This window comes from Sarcophilus harrisii, chromosome 2, assembly GCF_902635505.1.
Source record: "Sarcophilus harrisii chromosome 2, mSarHar1.11, whole genome shotgun sequence".
Taxonomy (NCBI): Eukaryota; Metazoa; Chordata; class Mammalia; order Dasyuromorphia; family Dasyuridae; genus Sarcophilus; species Sarcophilus harrisii.
Window position 1 is genome coordinate 304,014,726 of NC_045427.1, and position 18,312 is coordinate 304,033,037.

Consider the following 18,312-nt stretch of genomic DNA (forward strand, 5'->3'; position numbering starts at 1 on the left):
TGAATTGTTTTTTCTTGTTTCTCGCAAAATTTTCTCTTTGATCTGGGAGTTTCAAAATTTGGCAATAATATTTCTCTGTGTTTTCCACAAAGGATCTCTTTGAGGTGGTGATCGATGGATTTTTTCTATTTTTACTTTCCCTCCATGTTCTATAACTCCAGAACAATTTTCTTGAATTTTTTTTTCATTTTTAAAAAAGTTTATTTCATAAGTGATTTAAAAAATCTTGATTTCCCTCCATGTTCTATAACTCCAGAACAATTTTCTTGAATTTTTTTTCATTTTCAAAAAAGTTTATTTCATAAGTGATTTAAAAAATCTTGATTTACACAGAAGGTATTGTAAAAACATAAAAAATTTCCTTAGAGTTCACTTGTAACTTAAGATTTCATAAGTCATTGCAATAGGGACTTGGAGGAATCTGTGCTACTTGGCATTTCCCCCCTTTTTAAAAACATTCCTGTTACAAAAAATTCCCTCCCCCATCATGGTGGTTTATAGAATTTAACAGGCTGTATTTCTCCTACAGAAAATGAGATGTCCCAGCTGGGGCTTAGCCTATAAGCCTAACAAGCATGTGGATAGGTTGATGACCAAGAAAGGCACCCAAGAATTGGAAAAGATTAGAAAAGATAGCTTTGATTAAGATTTAGCTTTACAGAGGGCTTAAAAAAAACCTCTAACTCATCTTCATAGAACAAGTTAATTGTCACATTTCTACATCCATTTCAACTCAGTTTTCTATGGACAGAAGTACTTATATATTAAAGGAAAGTGACAGCTGCTTTCAATAAATCCTTATTTTCTCTAACCATTGCTGTCCTGTATTAAGACACATTACATATGGTGCTCTGTGTTATAGAAACTTTTTTCTTCTTTTTAAATTTATTTTATTTGAAAAAACAGTAAGAAAAAAATAACAACAGAAAAGGAATACCAAAAAAAAAAAAAAAAAAAAAAAAAAAAAAAAAAAAAAAAAAAAAAAAAAAAAAAAAAAAAAAGGCAAAACACAAGAGAACATTCTCATGTGCCCAATAGAATATCAGAGAGCATTTAAAATATATAACAACAAATTATCAGATCAAGAAGGTATATATATTAGTAGAAGAAATTACATTCATGAATGTCCATTTTTTAACTTCCTTGTAAATAATTCTTTAGTTCTCTGCTGTGCACCTTTTTACTTTATTCTTTTTCCTCTTTCATTCCCCCCCCACCTTCCCCAAACTACAGTAAAGATATATTTATATATACATATGTAGATATATACATATATGCATACACTTACACACTTACACACACACACTCCACATACACACACATTTCTTTCCTATTCCTGCTGACTCTTTAATTAAATTCTGCTCCATAACTTTTCTTGCTATTACTTAACTCATCCAAGAATCCCTCCCTTGTCTTCTTCCCTGACCCTTTTCTTCCCTATCCGCTCATCCCTCTTCCCCTCAATAACTCTTTGGAAGAAAGATGTCATCCAAAGGACTGCAAGATTCTAGTTGAATATTCTAAGGAAAGGATGCTATCCTCTTGGGGATCCAGGTGATGAATTTACATATATATATATATGTAAACTCATAACATAATAACAGTTATTATATATATATATATATATATACACATATATATACATAATAACTTTGTATTCTTTCCTTTAGTATCAGAAGCAGTAACATAAGGTATCCAACATATAGTAATATGGAACAGATATCATTTATATTCTGACATTTTAACATTTAGCAACTACAATGCCAGTATAGAATTTAGTAAGCAGAAATCATGTTCCCATCAAACAGCAAATGGATATCAATGGCACTCTAACAGTTCTGCTTACCTTACCTATTTTGCAGATTCAATAAGAAATAAATTAATCTTTCTTCCTTAATTTGAATCAATAAACAAAACATTCCATTGTTTAGCCATATTACAGTCCTAATTAAATCTCTTAATCCCCTTTAAATTCACTGTGTCTCTAAATCAAAATCAATCTCTTGCTATTTTGCATCAATTCAAATCTAAATTCTTTAGTTATTTTTATTCGTAAGTTATTTAGTTCCTTTCTTTATTCCTTGGCAGACTTCATGACCTTGACAGACTGGGAAACTCAAGCCCTTTAAGTGTCTCAGTTATATTAGATGAGGCAGTGTTGGATTAGCAGTTTGTATCGCGCTGAGTTTGAGTACCCTTCCTGGCTTTAACATTCACCAAGTGACTCCAGCCATGGTACCTTGGACAAAGTCTGCAACCTTTCTGAGTCTTGTCTTTCTCACTATTAAATAAGGGGAATATCCTAGATGACCTCTCAATATCCTTTCCATTTCTAATATTTTGTGACTATTCTTCTATTTAGAGGATAGCTGTGCCCTTTCAGTATTCTCCAAAAGATTTATCCTTTTACTAGCTAGATGTTGCAGTGAATAAAAAACAGGACCTGGAGTCAGGAAAACCTGAATTTAAATCCAGCCTCAGACACCAAAGTTATGGTGAAGAACAAGTGAGATAATAAATATAAAGTACTTAGCACAGTGCCTGCTATATAATGAGCACTATATAAATGTTAGCTATCATTAATATTATTACTCTTATTATCTTCTATTGTACAGTTCTGAATTGCCCAGTCCGACTATAAACCAACCCTCAGTTTAAAAAAAAAAAGTCACAAAAATGAATTTTACACATAAAGTCAAGAAGTAATTTAAGAACTTTGGATAAGATCTAAAACTCCACTTCTATCACACAAGATTATACACTGGAGAGAAAAAAAAGAAAGAGATAAATAAAAAAAGAGGGAGGGGGGAAGGGAGAGAGAAAAAGGAAGAATGGAGGGAGGGAGGGAGAGAAACATATATATATATATACACACACACACACACACACACACACACATACACACACACATATATATATATATATATATACCATCAAGTAGTTATTATATATTTAGTATGCAGCAATATGGGCAGCTAAGGTGACACAATGCACAGAGTACTGGGTCTTGAGTCAGAAGGACTCATTGTCCTAAATTCAAATCTGACCTCAGATTAACTGTGTGACCCTGGTCAAGTAACTTAACTCTGTTGCCTCAGTTTCCTCATTTATAAAATGAGCTGGAGAAGGAATGGCAAAAACCCCTCCAGTATCTTTACCAAGAAAACTCCAAATGGGGTCATGAAGAGTCAAACATGACTGAACAATAAAATGTAGCATTATGTACAAGATATTGTAAAAGTCTTAGATAAATTTAAAACTTTGAGGCCACTGCATATGTGTGTGTGTGTGTGTGTGTGTGTTTATACACATAGACTCAGGTTTTCCAGATTCTGGATATATTCGATATACAACTATATATTTTGGGCCAGGGTTACTTACTCATGGAAAGTCAATCATCAAGGAATATACTCACAAAAGTCATCTAATTTAGGGTTTGGGTTTCTGGTTTTGTTTGTTTTTTGCTTTTGTTAGAAAAATTGGTTTTATTTGTTGGTTTCTTTGTTAGAAATATTGAGAGAAAAATAAAACATTTCATTTCCATACCTTTATGTGAATGGAGTATGGAGCAGTCTATTAAACATGATGCCAAGAGTGGAAGGGAAAGAGGGGAGATAAAAAACTTGAGGCAGAGGAGGATGGGCCCCAGAAGCGGAGATGGCAGCAGACAGGACACAACAAAATCCACAATGAAGCACAGAAGAGTCATTCATAAACGCACAGTCACAAAAATGCAAAGAGAACAGTCATGGAAAGAGAAAGGAGGAAATAAGCAAAAAGAGAATGAGAAGCTTAGTAAATTCTATGGTAAATTTCTTCATGTCACCCAAGTGATTTATTCAGTAGGTCATTCCACAAATATATGGTGAGTGTGAATAATAGAGAATCTCTGCCCTCCGAGAGTTTACAGTCAAATCATCCCATCCAGGAAAGCATGAAATACTGATGAACTATTTAGATATTTATACAGTATTTTCCACACCGGGAAACCATTTTAATGCTCTTTTTTCAAATTTCAAGTTCAAATAAGAGTTTATTGTCTCAAACAGTTCTAAAGTTAATTATAGTTATACATTCATGGAAGGAATCCTACATAAAATCTGAAGATCAGATATTCTTGAAATTGTCTTTTCCTCATTTTAAGCTTAAAAACTAAAAATGTCTGACTTTGAAAAGTAAAGAACAACGAATACTATACCAAGAAAAAGATCTACATTGGTGGAAATGTTTTCATCTTATGCCTTTTGAGTACTATGATGAAAAAGGCTTTAAAAGCCATGTTACAGTTTCATACTCTTCAGTAGAGATGAGACCAAGCTTAGATGATATTCAGCTGACAGTGGGTGAGTCTCCCAAACAATTATGTGCTTTAATACTTCCCAGTCCTTCCATGTCTACCAGATTTCCTAACTCCTCCAAGATTGATTTTCTTCAAGGAGGATGCCAATATATAACCATTACTTTTGAGTAGTAATGGAGCAAACACTTGGAAAGCTCTATTAAATATGATCACAACCAATGTCTCTGAAACCAAAAACTATCTGGGTTTCTTCCAATGGTCCACTTATTTCAAGAAATAATCAAAACATTGAAATTCCAATACAACAAAATAATCTAGGAAGTCTTTTGATATTTGTTGTAATCAGCTGTGACCTAGTATTGTTAAATCATGTGTATGTAGGTGATGAAATTTCCCTTGTTGTTCCCTTCCCCGCCCCATGTAGCATTTTGTTTGAACTCTTTTAGATGTTTCCTGTGTATATGTCATATTCCCCTGCTAGACTATAAATTTCATGACAGCAGGGACTATATTATGTCTCATCTAAACTTGGTATGCCTCCCAGTGGCTTTTATAGTATTTGGCAAACAGCAGGCATTTAAAATATTTGTTTAATTGAACTAAATTAAATGAACTGCACCTGCAAGAGTAGCTGGAAAGTCCCAAATTCATATTCTTATATTTCTCCCCCCACCCATTCATTATGCATCTGAAGTAATTGAGTAGTTCCTGGTAGTAACAAGTCTTGAATCATTCATCCAACTCATAAGAAGTAGCTCCTAGATGACATTTTTTTAAATTTTGGAAAGACTTTTCTTAAATCTTTTTAGTTTAAGATCTGGGCTCAAATTCTGGCTCTGCTACTGACAACTTGTTTTTTCTTGGATGAGTGATTTAACTTCTCTGTACATTGGTTTCTTCCTCTGCATCTTGATTTCCTCATATGTACAAATATGTTGTTGTTTAATCATCTTTTCAGTTACATATGATTCTCTATAACCCTATGTGAGGTTTCCCTGTCAGAGATAGTAGAGTGGTTTGCCATTTCCTTTTCCAGCTCATATTACAGATGAGGAAATTGAGGCAAATAGGGTGAAGTGACTTGCCCAGAGTCACATAGCTAGGAAGTATCTGAGGTCAAATTTGAACTCTGTCCACTACCTAGTAGGTAGGATTAAATGATTTCTAAGATTCCCTCATATTTCTAAATCTATGATCCCATGAACATCAAATCTATAGCTCTCTGTGTCAAGTCATTTTCATAGTAGACAGTATTTACTAGGTGATTTTCTTTCAGTTTATAATATAACTATCTTTAGAGTCTCTTAGGAGAAGACAAGGGGGAAAGCAATAAGCATTTCTATAGTGCCTAATGTATACTAGAGACATTGTACTAAGTGCTTTTACAAATAATTATCTCATTTGATCTTCACAACATTTTAGGGTAGGTCCAATTATTATCCCCATTTTACAGTTGAGAAAACTGAGAAAACAGAGTTAAGTTAATTGCCTTGGGTCACAGAGTTAGTATGTAAGGTTGGATTTGAACTCAGAATTTACTATCTTGAGGCCCCTCGCTACAACCACTAAACCATCAGCTGGCTCTATTCCTTTAATTTCTTCCTTTGTAAGACCTGAGATTTCTTTGAACTCAATCTAAATCCATCCACTCAGATCACAATTTTCCCCTAGCTTCTTATATGAGTAGAAGGCCATCATCAGCCCACACTGGAAGCCTTTCAAATCTGGTAGGATTTGCTATAATAGCTAATGATTCATTGCCTTGTGTTTTGAGAACTAAGGGTCTCCTCCATATACACCATGATGAAGCAACAGGGGAAAACTCAAGTGAAGAAGTTAGGAACAGGTAGAACCAAAGTAAGTTGATTCTTTCTTATGGTAAATCCAAGTTATTGACCCAATCAACACATAAAGAGGGTTTGAAGGAAATGTTAACCTTAGAGTACTAATTTTTCTATTAGTAAAAGTACTGCACAGAAAAAATACACACATTATAAGGTACAACAGTAACTTGGAACATTGTTGGCAAAGTTGCAGACCTACACTGATGTCATTAAATAAGTTTAGCTTTTGGTTATGAGACTGTGAGCATGACTAGTGGAATGAATCCAAGTCATGGTGAACAACTTAGCAAGTGCTTTTTAATTCATTTACTCATTCACATTAAATTAATCATAATTATAAAGTATACTAAAAAGGTTAGCAAAAGATGGCATAAGGGCTAATTTTCAATACCATCTCCCAGCTTCCACCTTATCACAGTCTATTCCCATGACCTCACATTCACTGCAGTCTCTAAAGTCAATGCATTCATTTACCTCACCCCTTGATTCTCCAGATTCAATGTAATCACCTTCAAAAACTCTACCTTCCAGAAAAACATGGGTCAGCAACTTAAACCCTATGGTTAAAAGTATGCCAATCTTTAACATAGAGGACTGAATTTGGGTGAGTGGAAGAAGAGAAAAATGCTGACCAATATCTGGCCAATGGTAGAGGCAGAAAGGATCTATACAAATGTTCATTTTTCCAGTGAGCCAATCTAACCCAATTACAACTCCTATAACTAATTTTTTTAAATACCTGTAATGGTGTCAAGAACATATAAAAACAATAGTAGTACTTTCTCTCTGTAAAGATTTTAAAGCATCCTTTGAGTACTAACTTTATTTTTTTTTAATAATTTTATTTTTTCTCCAATTATACATAAAGACAATTTTTGACCTTCATTTTTAAAAAATTTTGAGTTCCAAATTTTCTTCCTTCTTCCCTTATCTCCCCCACCTCTGAGTTGGTAAGCCATTTGATATAGGTTATACATGTTCAATCATGCAAAACATATTACCACATTATACGTATTATGAGCACCAACTTTAAACTAAGGCATCTGCATTGAGATTTTAAAATGTTGCTTCTTTTTTTATAGAAAAGGGAAACTTTAGCTGGAACTGGTAAAATTAGTCATAAAGGAATAGTGAAAAAGCCAGAGCCATACCAGGAAAAAGAATTCCTACATATTGACTTCAAGCTTTGTACTCTAACCCACAGACTACTACATTCCCTCCCACACATCTTATCTGCATATCCCTGGGATAGGACAGTAGTGTACATCTGAACACCCAAATAGAGAGTTCAAAGCTGAAGCATGCAAAGTATGACATAAAATGTATAAAATGCATTTTTTATGAACAATTCCACACTGAATTCCCAGTATCCCTCTGAAATGATGGTATCAGTCTTCATCTACTCTAGATGATTGGAGCAGGGTCTACAAAAAAGGCTGAAAAATGTGACCAATCAGAAGGGCTATTTTTTGTGAGAAAAAGGAAAAATATCACCAAAAAGGGTCAGCAGATAACCCCATTGGGCCAAAAATAACTGCCCTGCTGGCAGGCCAGTCAGGGAACAGGGGGAGGGAAGGAGAGACGTAATGCAAGGCACCAGAGGAGCTGATGAAGCCGCTTCCAGATGAGGAAGTTGGCCTAATTTGGGAACATGAGTCCAGCAAGCATTTCTCAGATTCCTTCTAGAGAATTTGGCTAACTCTCAATTCAGCAGTCCCAGGAGAAAGGGTGAGGAGATGGACCAGGAATTGGGGGGAGGGGGATAGAACAGCTGGAACTCTAGCACTTTTTCAGGCAATTGAAGGAGCAAAGAGAGAAAATATCATTTAAATCCAAAGAGATTCAGGTGCAATTACACATAGTTTCTCCATGTGTTTTCCAAAACATTTTCCTCAATTAGAATGCCAGGAAAACAATCAACAAAACTAAAGTTAAGCCAGACAAGGTGGCCCACACCATACAGTGGTATCATTGCCAGTGAGAAGTTTGTGGCTAGCAGTTCAGGAGCTTTGAGCTATAGTGGGCTAAGCCCATTGGATGTCTACCATAGATTTGGCATTGAAATGCTAAGCCCTGGGAACTAAGGACCATCACATTGCAAAACTGGTCCACGTTGGGAAATAGATTAGGTTAAAGGTCCTATGTCAATGAAAGTAGGATCCAACCCTTCAGATGCTTCAAGACTTGGCAAAATAGTCTTTAAAAATCAAAACAAAACAGGAAATAACAACTAAAGCTAAGCCAAGAGTTGAAAAGCATTATGATGATATTTTGAAGAGCCCTGAAATTGATCTATCTACCTGGTCAGTCTAATTGCTACCACTGAAGCCCAAAGACATTTTTCCAGGAACAGGCTTTGGCAGAGTCTTCCTAAAACTCAGTGTTAATAGTAACAGATTTAAGCCACATTACTTAAAAAATATATATATAATAATATATAAATGTAATTCAATATTATTATATAAAAATATAATATAAACAAATATCCATATTAATAATAAAATTAATTAGAACAATTAATATGATGTTAATATTATAAAAATATTAACATTACAAATTTAATAAATTATTGTATTAATATTATTAATAACTGATTTTAATATTAGTTATTATATAAGTGTTGGTAGTACACTTTATCACGGAGCTAGGAAAACGACACAATTTTCCATTTTCTGAAACTGTTAGATATAATGAAATTAAATTTTAAAATTCTTTCAATCTTACAATTATGGAATTACCAAAATGATAAAGGATAAATAGCAGCTTAGTGCTATTAGAGCTTAGCTCAACAGAACAAGGCAGAAAATCCTTGGTGGTCACTGAGATGGTTTGGAGAAAAAAGAACACAATGATATCCACACTGGCAACTCAATCAAGCACCCTGACAAATTTATCTTTCTTTTCAATGAACTTTCCCTCAAATCAAAAGGTAGCTAGATGATGTAGTAGATAGAGCACCAGATCTGAAATCAGGAAGACTCACCTTCCAGAGTTCAAATTTGGTGTCTAACTGACTGGGTAACCCTGGGCAAGTCATTTAACCCTGTTTGTCTCAGTTACTTCATCGGTAAAATGAGCAAGAGAAGGAAATGACAAAGTACTCCAGTATTTTTACCAACAAAACCCCAAATGGGGTCACAAAGAAACAGACACAACTGAAACAACTCAACAACAACAAATTTAAATTTTAAAAGTGATAAGAATAAAGATTTTTCAACCTACTGAAAATGATTCTTTACTTTTATCCTCAGTATATTAAAAAAAAAAAATCCTACCTCTTCATCATTTGTCCAAATCCTAACTACAGGCCAAAATATCACCCAAATCATTTGGACAGTAATCTTGAGCAACTGTTCTTTAAAAAAAAAAAAAATCAACCCTAGGGCATATGAAAATTAAGCCAATTTCCAACATGTCATCCTTCTTACTCTTTACATCCTCAATACATGACTAACCTGTATTAAGGGCCTACAATATACAAAGCATTGTGTTAGGTGCTCAGAACCAAAAGATGAAAAAAACAAACAAACCATAATCCCTGTACTCAATGTGCTTTTAATATTGAAAGGGGGATAAAATATGTGCATAGATTACTATAATACCAGTTAAAATAAGTTGACAGGAGTGAGTGATGAAAGATGGGGGGAGAGGCAGAGGAGTTGAACCACATCCAACCATAGAGATGAGAGAAGGCTTCGGGGAGGAGGTGGCCCCTAAGCTGAGTCTGTAAGACTTTCAACACGTGGAGATGTGCATTCTCAGCACATGGAATGGCTGGTCCAAATGTATTATTATGATACAAAGGACATTCCTGATGGAACTGGAATTCCACAAAAGCACCCTACACTGGCCTTATAAACCTCAGAATAATTTTGTTCCTTACTGGCTTTTTGTGAGAGAACAAATTCAAAAGAAATCTTCTACTCTTTATTTTTTTTTCCTCCCTCATTTTCATCTCTGACTTTCTTGTTAGAGTCCCAGATGAAATCCTACCTTCTTCAAGAAGCCTTTCCCAATCCCCCTTAATGCCAATGCTCTTCCTTCTGTTGAGAGCTCCAATCTATCCTGTATTTATCTTTTTGAAACACATTTCCTTGCTTATTGTCTTTCCCATTAGATCCTTAGCTCCTTGAGGACAGGGATTGTGTTTAGGCTTTCTTTGTATTCCCATTATTTAGCATAGTGTGTGGCACATATTAGGTGCTTAATTAAGGCTTGTTTACTTGATTTGCCTCTTACTTCCCTTGTTCCCTATTAAAGAGCTTTGTACTTCATCTTACCATCAATGACTTCATCTACCCCTCCAAGAGAACCTCAATGGAATCCTCTGAATAACACTATAAGGTCCTGATCAGGAGCTGGGAATACCTTGCAAGAATATAGAGAAAGTGTTTGGTATTCAAGAGTGCCACTGACCTCTTTTATTAAAATGCTAGCGTTATTAATAAAATGGCTAAGTACCCAGAGAACAGCAAAAAGGACTAAAAAACCAAGCCAGGGAACATAGGTATAATAACAATATATATGCATCCCCATTTTACAGATGGCTCAGAGAGGCTATTCACTTGCTCCAGATCACACAGGTTGGAAGGGTCATGGCTGAGATTCAAAATTGATGCTTAAGTCTCACAAACTTTCCACTATCCAAAGCAGCCCTCTCATAAAGACGGTCACTTGTTAGAAGAGTCTGCCGGTTGATTCTAGGGTAGCAAATGCCTACCTAAAATTCTCTATGACCTCCACACATTTACCTATTCTACCTTCATCCTAGAATGTGGTCAGCAAGAGGATAAAAATAAACACATAAAGTAATAAAGTCAGAAATGGAATGTAAATGGGCATACATACAAGTCTCAGAATCTAATTTTAGAATGAAAATGGGGAAAAAAGGCCCACACAGCACAGACAGCAGCCAAATGTGTGGGAGACTGCTCATATAGTTTTAGCCCTGAATTAACCCAGGAAGAGAAGGAACTAAGATGGAAGTTTTTACCTGCTAGATTATTCACTTAGCTACTCTTTAAAATGCAGAAGTCCAAGATAAAGAGTTAAATGTTACTGGGGCCCCGTCATTCCAGAAAGTGAATGAACCCTGAAAAAGACATTAAAGCGAGAGTCTTTTGCCATATACTTAAAGTTACTCTTTCAGAACAGTATATATGAGCATAGTGAGCAAGCACAGTGTTTTACTCACATTAGGAATTTAATAAAATGCTAAATGAACAAATGAATTAATTCAATTTGTCCATAAGGGCATCATAAGATATATGTATGACATAGAAAGACTGGCAGAAAATCTTATTAACAAAATTCCAGAGTGCTACAGCTAAGCTCTCAGGGCTTATATGTCCACAACTGGGAAATGATATTTACAGATCAATAGGGAGACATATAGCTGGGCAAATAGTCCCTACTCTTCTGTCTCTAGAAAGTGACTGGCTCTTGGTAAGGGCTTCAGCACTTAAAGTAAATCCAGGAATGGCTCTGGTTTCAGTTCAGTGTGCTCTGAATCAAACAACAGCCTCTAATGCTTTTACTTTTATTCAACAAACATTTACTTAAAGGCACTCTGTACAGTGTCTTATGGTAGCTTGGAATTAAATGATAAAAGGGAAAAGAATAAGCATTTATTATTAAGTGCTTATTATGTGCCAGAGAGCAGCTCCCTGGCACGGTGGATCAGAAACACTCATCTTCTTAAATTCTAATCTGGGCTCAGGCACTTACAAGCTGGGTGACTCTGTTTGCCTCAGTTTCTTCATCTGTAAAGTAAGATAGAAATAGCAAACTACTCCAGTATCTTTGCCAAGAAAATCCCAAATGGGGTCACAAAGAGTCAGATTGAATTGAAAAATGACTAAACAACATCAAACTGTGTGCCAGGCACTATGCTAAACACTTTACAAATATCTTATTTGATTCTCACAACAATTCTGGAAGATAGCTACTGTTATGATCTCCATTTCACAGTTAGGAAAATTAAGACAGACAGAGATTAAGTGATTTACCCAGGAACCCACAGCTAATAAGTGTCTCAGGCAGACTTCCTGACTCCAGGCCCAAGGCTCTACCCATTGAGCCATCTAGTTGACTCTGCTTTAAAGAAACTTTGCTCTATAGCATGAAGTTTACTTATATTATTCCAGGTCACCCAATATTTACACAGATCATAATTTATTTAGTCTTCAAATGTTCGATTATGTATATAATTACAGTTGATCCTTATAATAGTATTATAGGTTAATAAAAGCTAATATGATATCCCTTTGAATGAAAAAGAAACTGACTCGATAGTCAAGTGAATGTCCAAGATTATATATATGTACTGTTCCATACACAATTCTCTACAAACACAGATTAGTTCTGAAGTGTCTTGCCCAAGGTTTTCAATGTCATGCTACCACATGGCATATGACAAGGAGGGACAGAATTATACTGATGACAAAGTGTCAATATTGATACCACTCATCCTCCAACAAACATGGTAGCTAAGCTCCCATCACAAAACACTAATCGGCAGCATTTCCAACCAAGTAGGACTAGGCCCTCCCTTCCTCCATGGAAAAGTATAGAAAGTAAAGGTTATGAGATTGGGAAATTGTTCCATTTGTCTCTGAGGTCATCAAATTTTGGGAGCACTGCTATGTCTCCAATGAAGAAGGAACCCTTAATAGAAAGGCCCATTTTGGGTGTTGTTGGGTTTTTAGTACATCATAAGAATTTTGTGGCTCCAAACTTTTCCTGTTTCTTAGATTTATCCAGATCAAGAGCTCCACATAGAGCAAAGGGATAGAGTTCAAATCCAGCCTCAGCTGTGTGATTCTAGCAAGCCAATTAATCTGTGTTTGCCTTAATCTCCTGGAAAAGGAAATGGCAAACCCTTCCAGTATCTTTGCTAAGAAAACCTCGTGGTCAATATGGTCCACAGGTTCCCCAAAAATTGGAAGGACCAAACAATATCAAAGATGTGCTGGACTCAGCTCGAACCAACTCTTGAGAGTCAACTGTTAAATTTTCATGTGAACATTTACAACTTGGAACCTAGAAAACACTAAAAATCAGGACCTGAATGATTGTTTTGTTGATTAGACATGTCTAGACTTGAGAAAGTGATAGATAAAATGTTAAGGATGCAGATTAAACTTAAAACTGTATCATGCATACTTTTTTTTCTGGCAAAATAGTTGTTAAACATTTACCAGCACATCACTGGTCCATAACTGCACAAGAATCTATGGGATCACAGACCTAGAGCTTAAAAAGGTTTCAGAGGTCATTTACCCCAACCTTTCCATTCCACAGATAAAGAAACTGAGACTCAGAGAGAGGTGACTTCTCTAAAGTCACACAGAGCTCAAGTGGCAGAACTAGAACCCAAGTTTCAGTCTAGTTACGCTAAGATCCACAGTTTTTCCCCTGAGCCAAAAGTCTCATGTGGAGAATTCCCAGGCATATCTGGGAATCCCTCTACTAGAGAAGATATGTAACCATTCTACACCTTAGTCCTTTTTTAAGAGTCATCAAGGATGTTGAGAATTTAATGAAGATAAATGTAAAGCTTGGAACTTGGGTTTAAAAAAATTTAATTTCACAAATAGAAGGGAAGGGAAGGGAAGAAGTGTCTATATCATATCTACCATGTACCAGAAACTATATTGAGTGCCTTTTTTTTTAAACAAATCTTATCTCATTTGATCCTCACAACCCTGGGAGACAGGTGCTGTAATCATTCCATTTTACATGAGAAAACTGAGTCAATAAGAAGTTGAGTGACTTGTCCAGGATCACACTGTCAAAAAGTTTCTAAAACTGTATTTGAACTCAAGTCTTTCTGATTCCATACCTAGTGATCTATCCACTAAGTCACCAGCTGCCTCTAATAACAATATTAGTAGTATTAGTAGAGGTATTAGTAATATTAATATTATTAGTAAAAGATGGCAAAGGTCTACCTGTATAGTAGAGATCTAGAGTTTTCAGTGGACTATAAGTTCAATGAATCAACACTGTGATACAATAGCTCAAAAAGTAAATGTAATTTTTGTCTATATTCAAGAAAGCATAGTACTAAGAATTAAGCAAATGACAAGCCTCCAACCTGGTCAGCCCATAGCTGGAGCACTGTACATTTTGAGAAAGACAATTAATTATCTCTACATTTCTAACAAGTCATTACCCAGATTTTCTTTGAAAAGCTTCAAGGAAAGGAAACCAATGACCTGCAGAAGCAGTCCTAACTACTTTTAAACAGTCCTAATTGTTAAGAAGCTTTTCCTTAAAACAGCTGAAATCTGTCCTTCTATGTAGAGGGCTGAAACTGTTGAGCTGATGCACTGAGGTCGGGACTGCCGAGCACTTGAGGCTAACCACCAATTGGACAATACTCTATGGGCATATGCTTGGAAAATGGTCCTTTCCACTATCTGTGCTGGCTCAATGATTGGTGTATACAGAGGATTGTAGGAGGGACTACGGGGTGGAGTAAGACTAGCCAGAGTCATCCTCTTTGCAGTAGACAAGGGAGAAGGTGGTCACAGAGATTCTGCTTCCATCCTGTTCAGTCCTGCGTCTAAGACCAAGAATAAAGACTAAGGACTTTTGCTTATCCTGACTCCAGCTGATTCTGGGGCGTCCTGGGATGCTAGTGTGGTCATCACACTTCTATAATTTCCAATTCAATTTGATTCATACTGTTATACCTAATTTTGCCTCATGGATCCTAGCAGAACAAAGCCAATCCTTATTTCACATGGCAATCAATCAGGTCTTAGAAGAAAGTTATCATGGGCTTGTCTAATCATTTTCTGCTTCGTGTTAAAAAGCCTGTATCTTCAACCACTCAAACTAGACAATACTTGTGTCAGATGTATTATAAAGGGGATTCTTATTCAGGTATAGGTTGGAGAAACTTACTTTGGAAGTATCTTCCAAATCTGAGATTCTGGGAATTCTGACATTTTCTAGGGGATGTGGCTTTGAGATCACTCTAAACATCCTGATCACCCTCCTCTGAATACACTTCAATTAGTACAATACCACCTAAAGACAATACCCCTAAAATATCATCTTAGAACTAGCAACAGCCACTGAGATAAACCTGGAAACTATAGAACATGCTTCCTAGACTTCATGAGAGCCAATTAATTCCTTTTTTTTTTTTTTAAATTTATTTAATAGCCTTTTATTTACAGGTTATATGCATGGATAACTTTACAGCGTTAACAATTGCCAAACCTCTTGTTCCAATTTTTCACCTCTTACCCCCCAACCCCTCCCCTAGATGGCAGGATGACCAGTAGATGTTAAATACATTAAAATATAAATTAGATACATAATAAGTATACATGACCAAAACATTATTTTGCTGTATAAAAAGAATCAGACTCTGAAATATTGTACAATTAGCTTGTAAAGGAAATAAAAAATGCAAGTGGGCATAAATATAGGGATTGGGAATTCAATGTAATGGTTTTTAGTTATCTCCCAAAGTCATGAGAGTCAATTCCTAAATATCCAGGGAAATGGCAGCTATGATTGCATGGTATGAGCAAAAAAATCAATTCAGTTCAAAAACCAATTTTTGAAGTGCCTGAATGAACAGTATTGTAGGTAGTGAGAATACAAAGGCAAAACTGACATAACTCCTTGTCCTCAAAAAACTTACATTTTATACACTGATGATAACATTATATAAAATTATTTGTAAAAGAAAAGAGCACTAGCAATAAGGGAGAGTGGGGAAGAGTTCAAGATTGGCAACTGAGCTGAGCCATGAAGAAATATCAGATTTTTGAAAGGCAAAGGAAGTGCATTCCAGGCATGGTTTGTGGCAAATCAAGAGACCAAATAGGCAAAAGCACATTTCAGGAACAGGTAGGAATCCAGTTTGTCCATAAGATGAAAGAATAAGTAAAAGGAAATAATATGAAATAAGGCTAGAAAGACAGCCTAAAGCCAAATGTAAAGCCTTCCTTATACTGAGGAAAGGTATGTACTTCTAATTCTAGAGGCAACAGAGAGCCAATGAAGGTTTTTGAGCAATGGAATACTCTGATCAAACTTGGGCTTTGGGAAATTTGAGCAACTGCCTGGAGAGAGAATGCAGGCAGGAAACTATTTACTAGACTATTACAATAGCCTAGGTAAGAGGTGATTAAGACTTGAACTAGAGTGAAAGTTGCATGACTGGAGAGAGGACAAATATGGGGTGAATGGACTTGGCAACTGGAGGAAAGAGGAGACAATGAAGGAGAATAAAGACTCAGAAATTGAGGAGACTGGGAGGATTGTGGCATCCTCAGATAAAATAGGGAAGGAGGCAGGAAAAAGTGGAAACTAAAGGAGAAATATAATGAATTGCATTTTGGAAACATTGAGATTGGCAGAGACATCCAACCTGAAGGTAATGATGTAGACATGGAATTCCAGTGGTTGGGGCTCAAGACATATAAGTATATAAAGAAAGATAGATTTGTGAATTATTTGGAACTTAATAAATATATCATCAAATAGCAATGAAGGGATCCCTGGTGATCACTGAGAAAGCAACCTCAGTCATAAGGTTGAAATTCCAGACTTACAAAAGATTGAGAACACAGGACAGCCAGATGGCACAATGGATAAAGCACCGGCACTGGAATCAGAAGGACGTGAGTTCAAATCCAACTTCAGATACCTATTAGCTGCTGATCCTGGAAAAGTCACAACTCCAATTGCCCTTCCCTACCCTTCCCCCCCCCCCAAAAAAAAGAAGGGTGGATAATATATCAATAGATGATGGGCAGGAAGAAACAAATCAACTCAAACTCAATTCAATTAACAAATGTTTGTTAATCAACTACCAAGGGCAGAGCATTTGTTGGAAGAGATGTGGAGTTTAGTTCAAATACAAAGAAGAGTTTTTTCCCTCATTTTACTTTCCCTCATTTAGTTTCAGGAGACTGAATTTTGTTTTGAATCTTTGTCCTCTCTAATAAGCTATGTAATATTGGACAAGTTTTTTTTCCCAAAGTAACTTCCAAAGGTCCCTTTTAAGCCCTGAAATTTGATTTGCTTCTCTAGGTACTCACCTCTCCAGACAAATTAGAATTTTTCTTGGCAAGCTGATTCTCTGTTTGAGGTGACTCCTGATGAGCTCGACGACCCATTTTTGCTCCCTATTTAAAAAAAAAAAAAAAAAAAGAGGGACACTATTGTCAGTTATTTTCACAGTGACTAGTGGGATTATAAATGTGGAAATGATTGTGAGGAATGAATTTTCACAAGGAAAGACAGCTATAATTTGAATAGCATTGGCAGGCTTTATGTATATCCTTGAAATAAGTAAGAGACCTTGTGCAGCAGAGCAGAAAACCTATTCATTCTAGTGAGCTTTACCCTAAAAACTACAAACCCTATAAAGGTTAAAAACCCATTCCACTAAACTCAGAAACACAATTTCTAAGGTGAATTATGATTTCATAGGACAACTTAGAGAAAAGAAGTAAAGAACCCCATATCTAACTGCAGGATTTTTAAGAAATCAAATTTCTAAGCTGCAACTTGGCATGGGAATAGTTCCCAAATATTGTTGGATAACAGGTTTTCTAGATTCTGTGGCAGCCAATATCAGAGAAATACAGATGGCAGTTATTTTGATTTGTGTTTTATCTGGATGTGCATTTAGAGACATCACCCAAGGGAAACAATTTCAAGACAATATGCTTTGAAGTCAGGACATTTTCAATTGGTGTAATCAAATCTAACATTTGCAGGTGTTTCCCAAAGTTTCTTTGCAATAAAGGCTCAGTATCCTAGATATTACTTTTGAAAGCCTAAACCAAAGTAGGCTGAGTCAGACAAAATTTGTGTGAAGTATCAGGAACTGGTATTTAGAAGATTTTTGGGTTACTTTCAAATCCTAAACTTTTCTGGTTTTCTCAGGATCTGAAATAACAACACACTAGGTACAAAAATATAACTATCCTAAATTTTAAAGCACTTTTTAATAATGCAGACATAGGACTGACCTGGAAGCTTATAGAATACCATCAATATATCTCCATTGAATCTTTGCATTATGATCATTGTGACCTGTACAGGCTGTTCATTAAACCTGCAGTCAGGAAGACCTGACTTCATATCCTGCTTCCCATATTAGCTGTATTACCATGGACAACTCATTTGTCT

General features: G+C 35.8%; 1 protein-coding gene across 1 annotated transcript in view; it reads right to left on the bottom strand.

The window, feature by feature from the left end:
- Positions 1 to 18,312, bottom strand: part of IFT43 (intraflagellar transport 43) — a 116,285-nt gene that overhangs the window by 96,071 nt on the left and 1,902 nt on the right. The window contains exon 2 of the mRNA XM_003756213.4: positions 17,214 to 17,300. Coding sequence (XP_003756261.1) covers positions 17,214 to 17,300 — 87 coding nt within the window. The remainder of the gene's footprint in view (positions 1 to 17,213; positions 17,301 to 18,312) is intronic.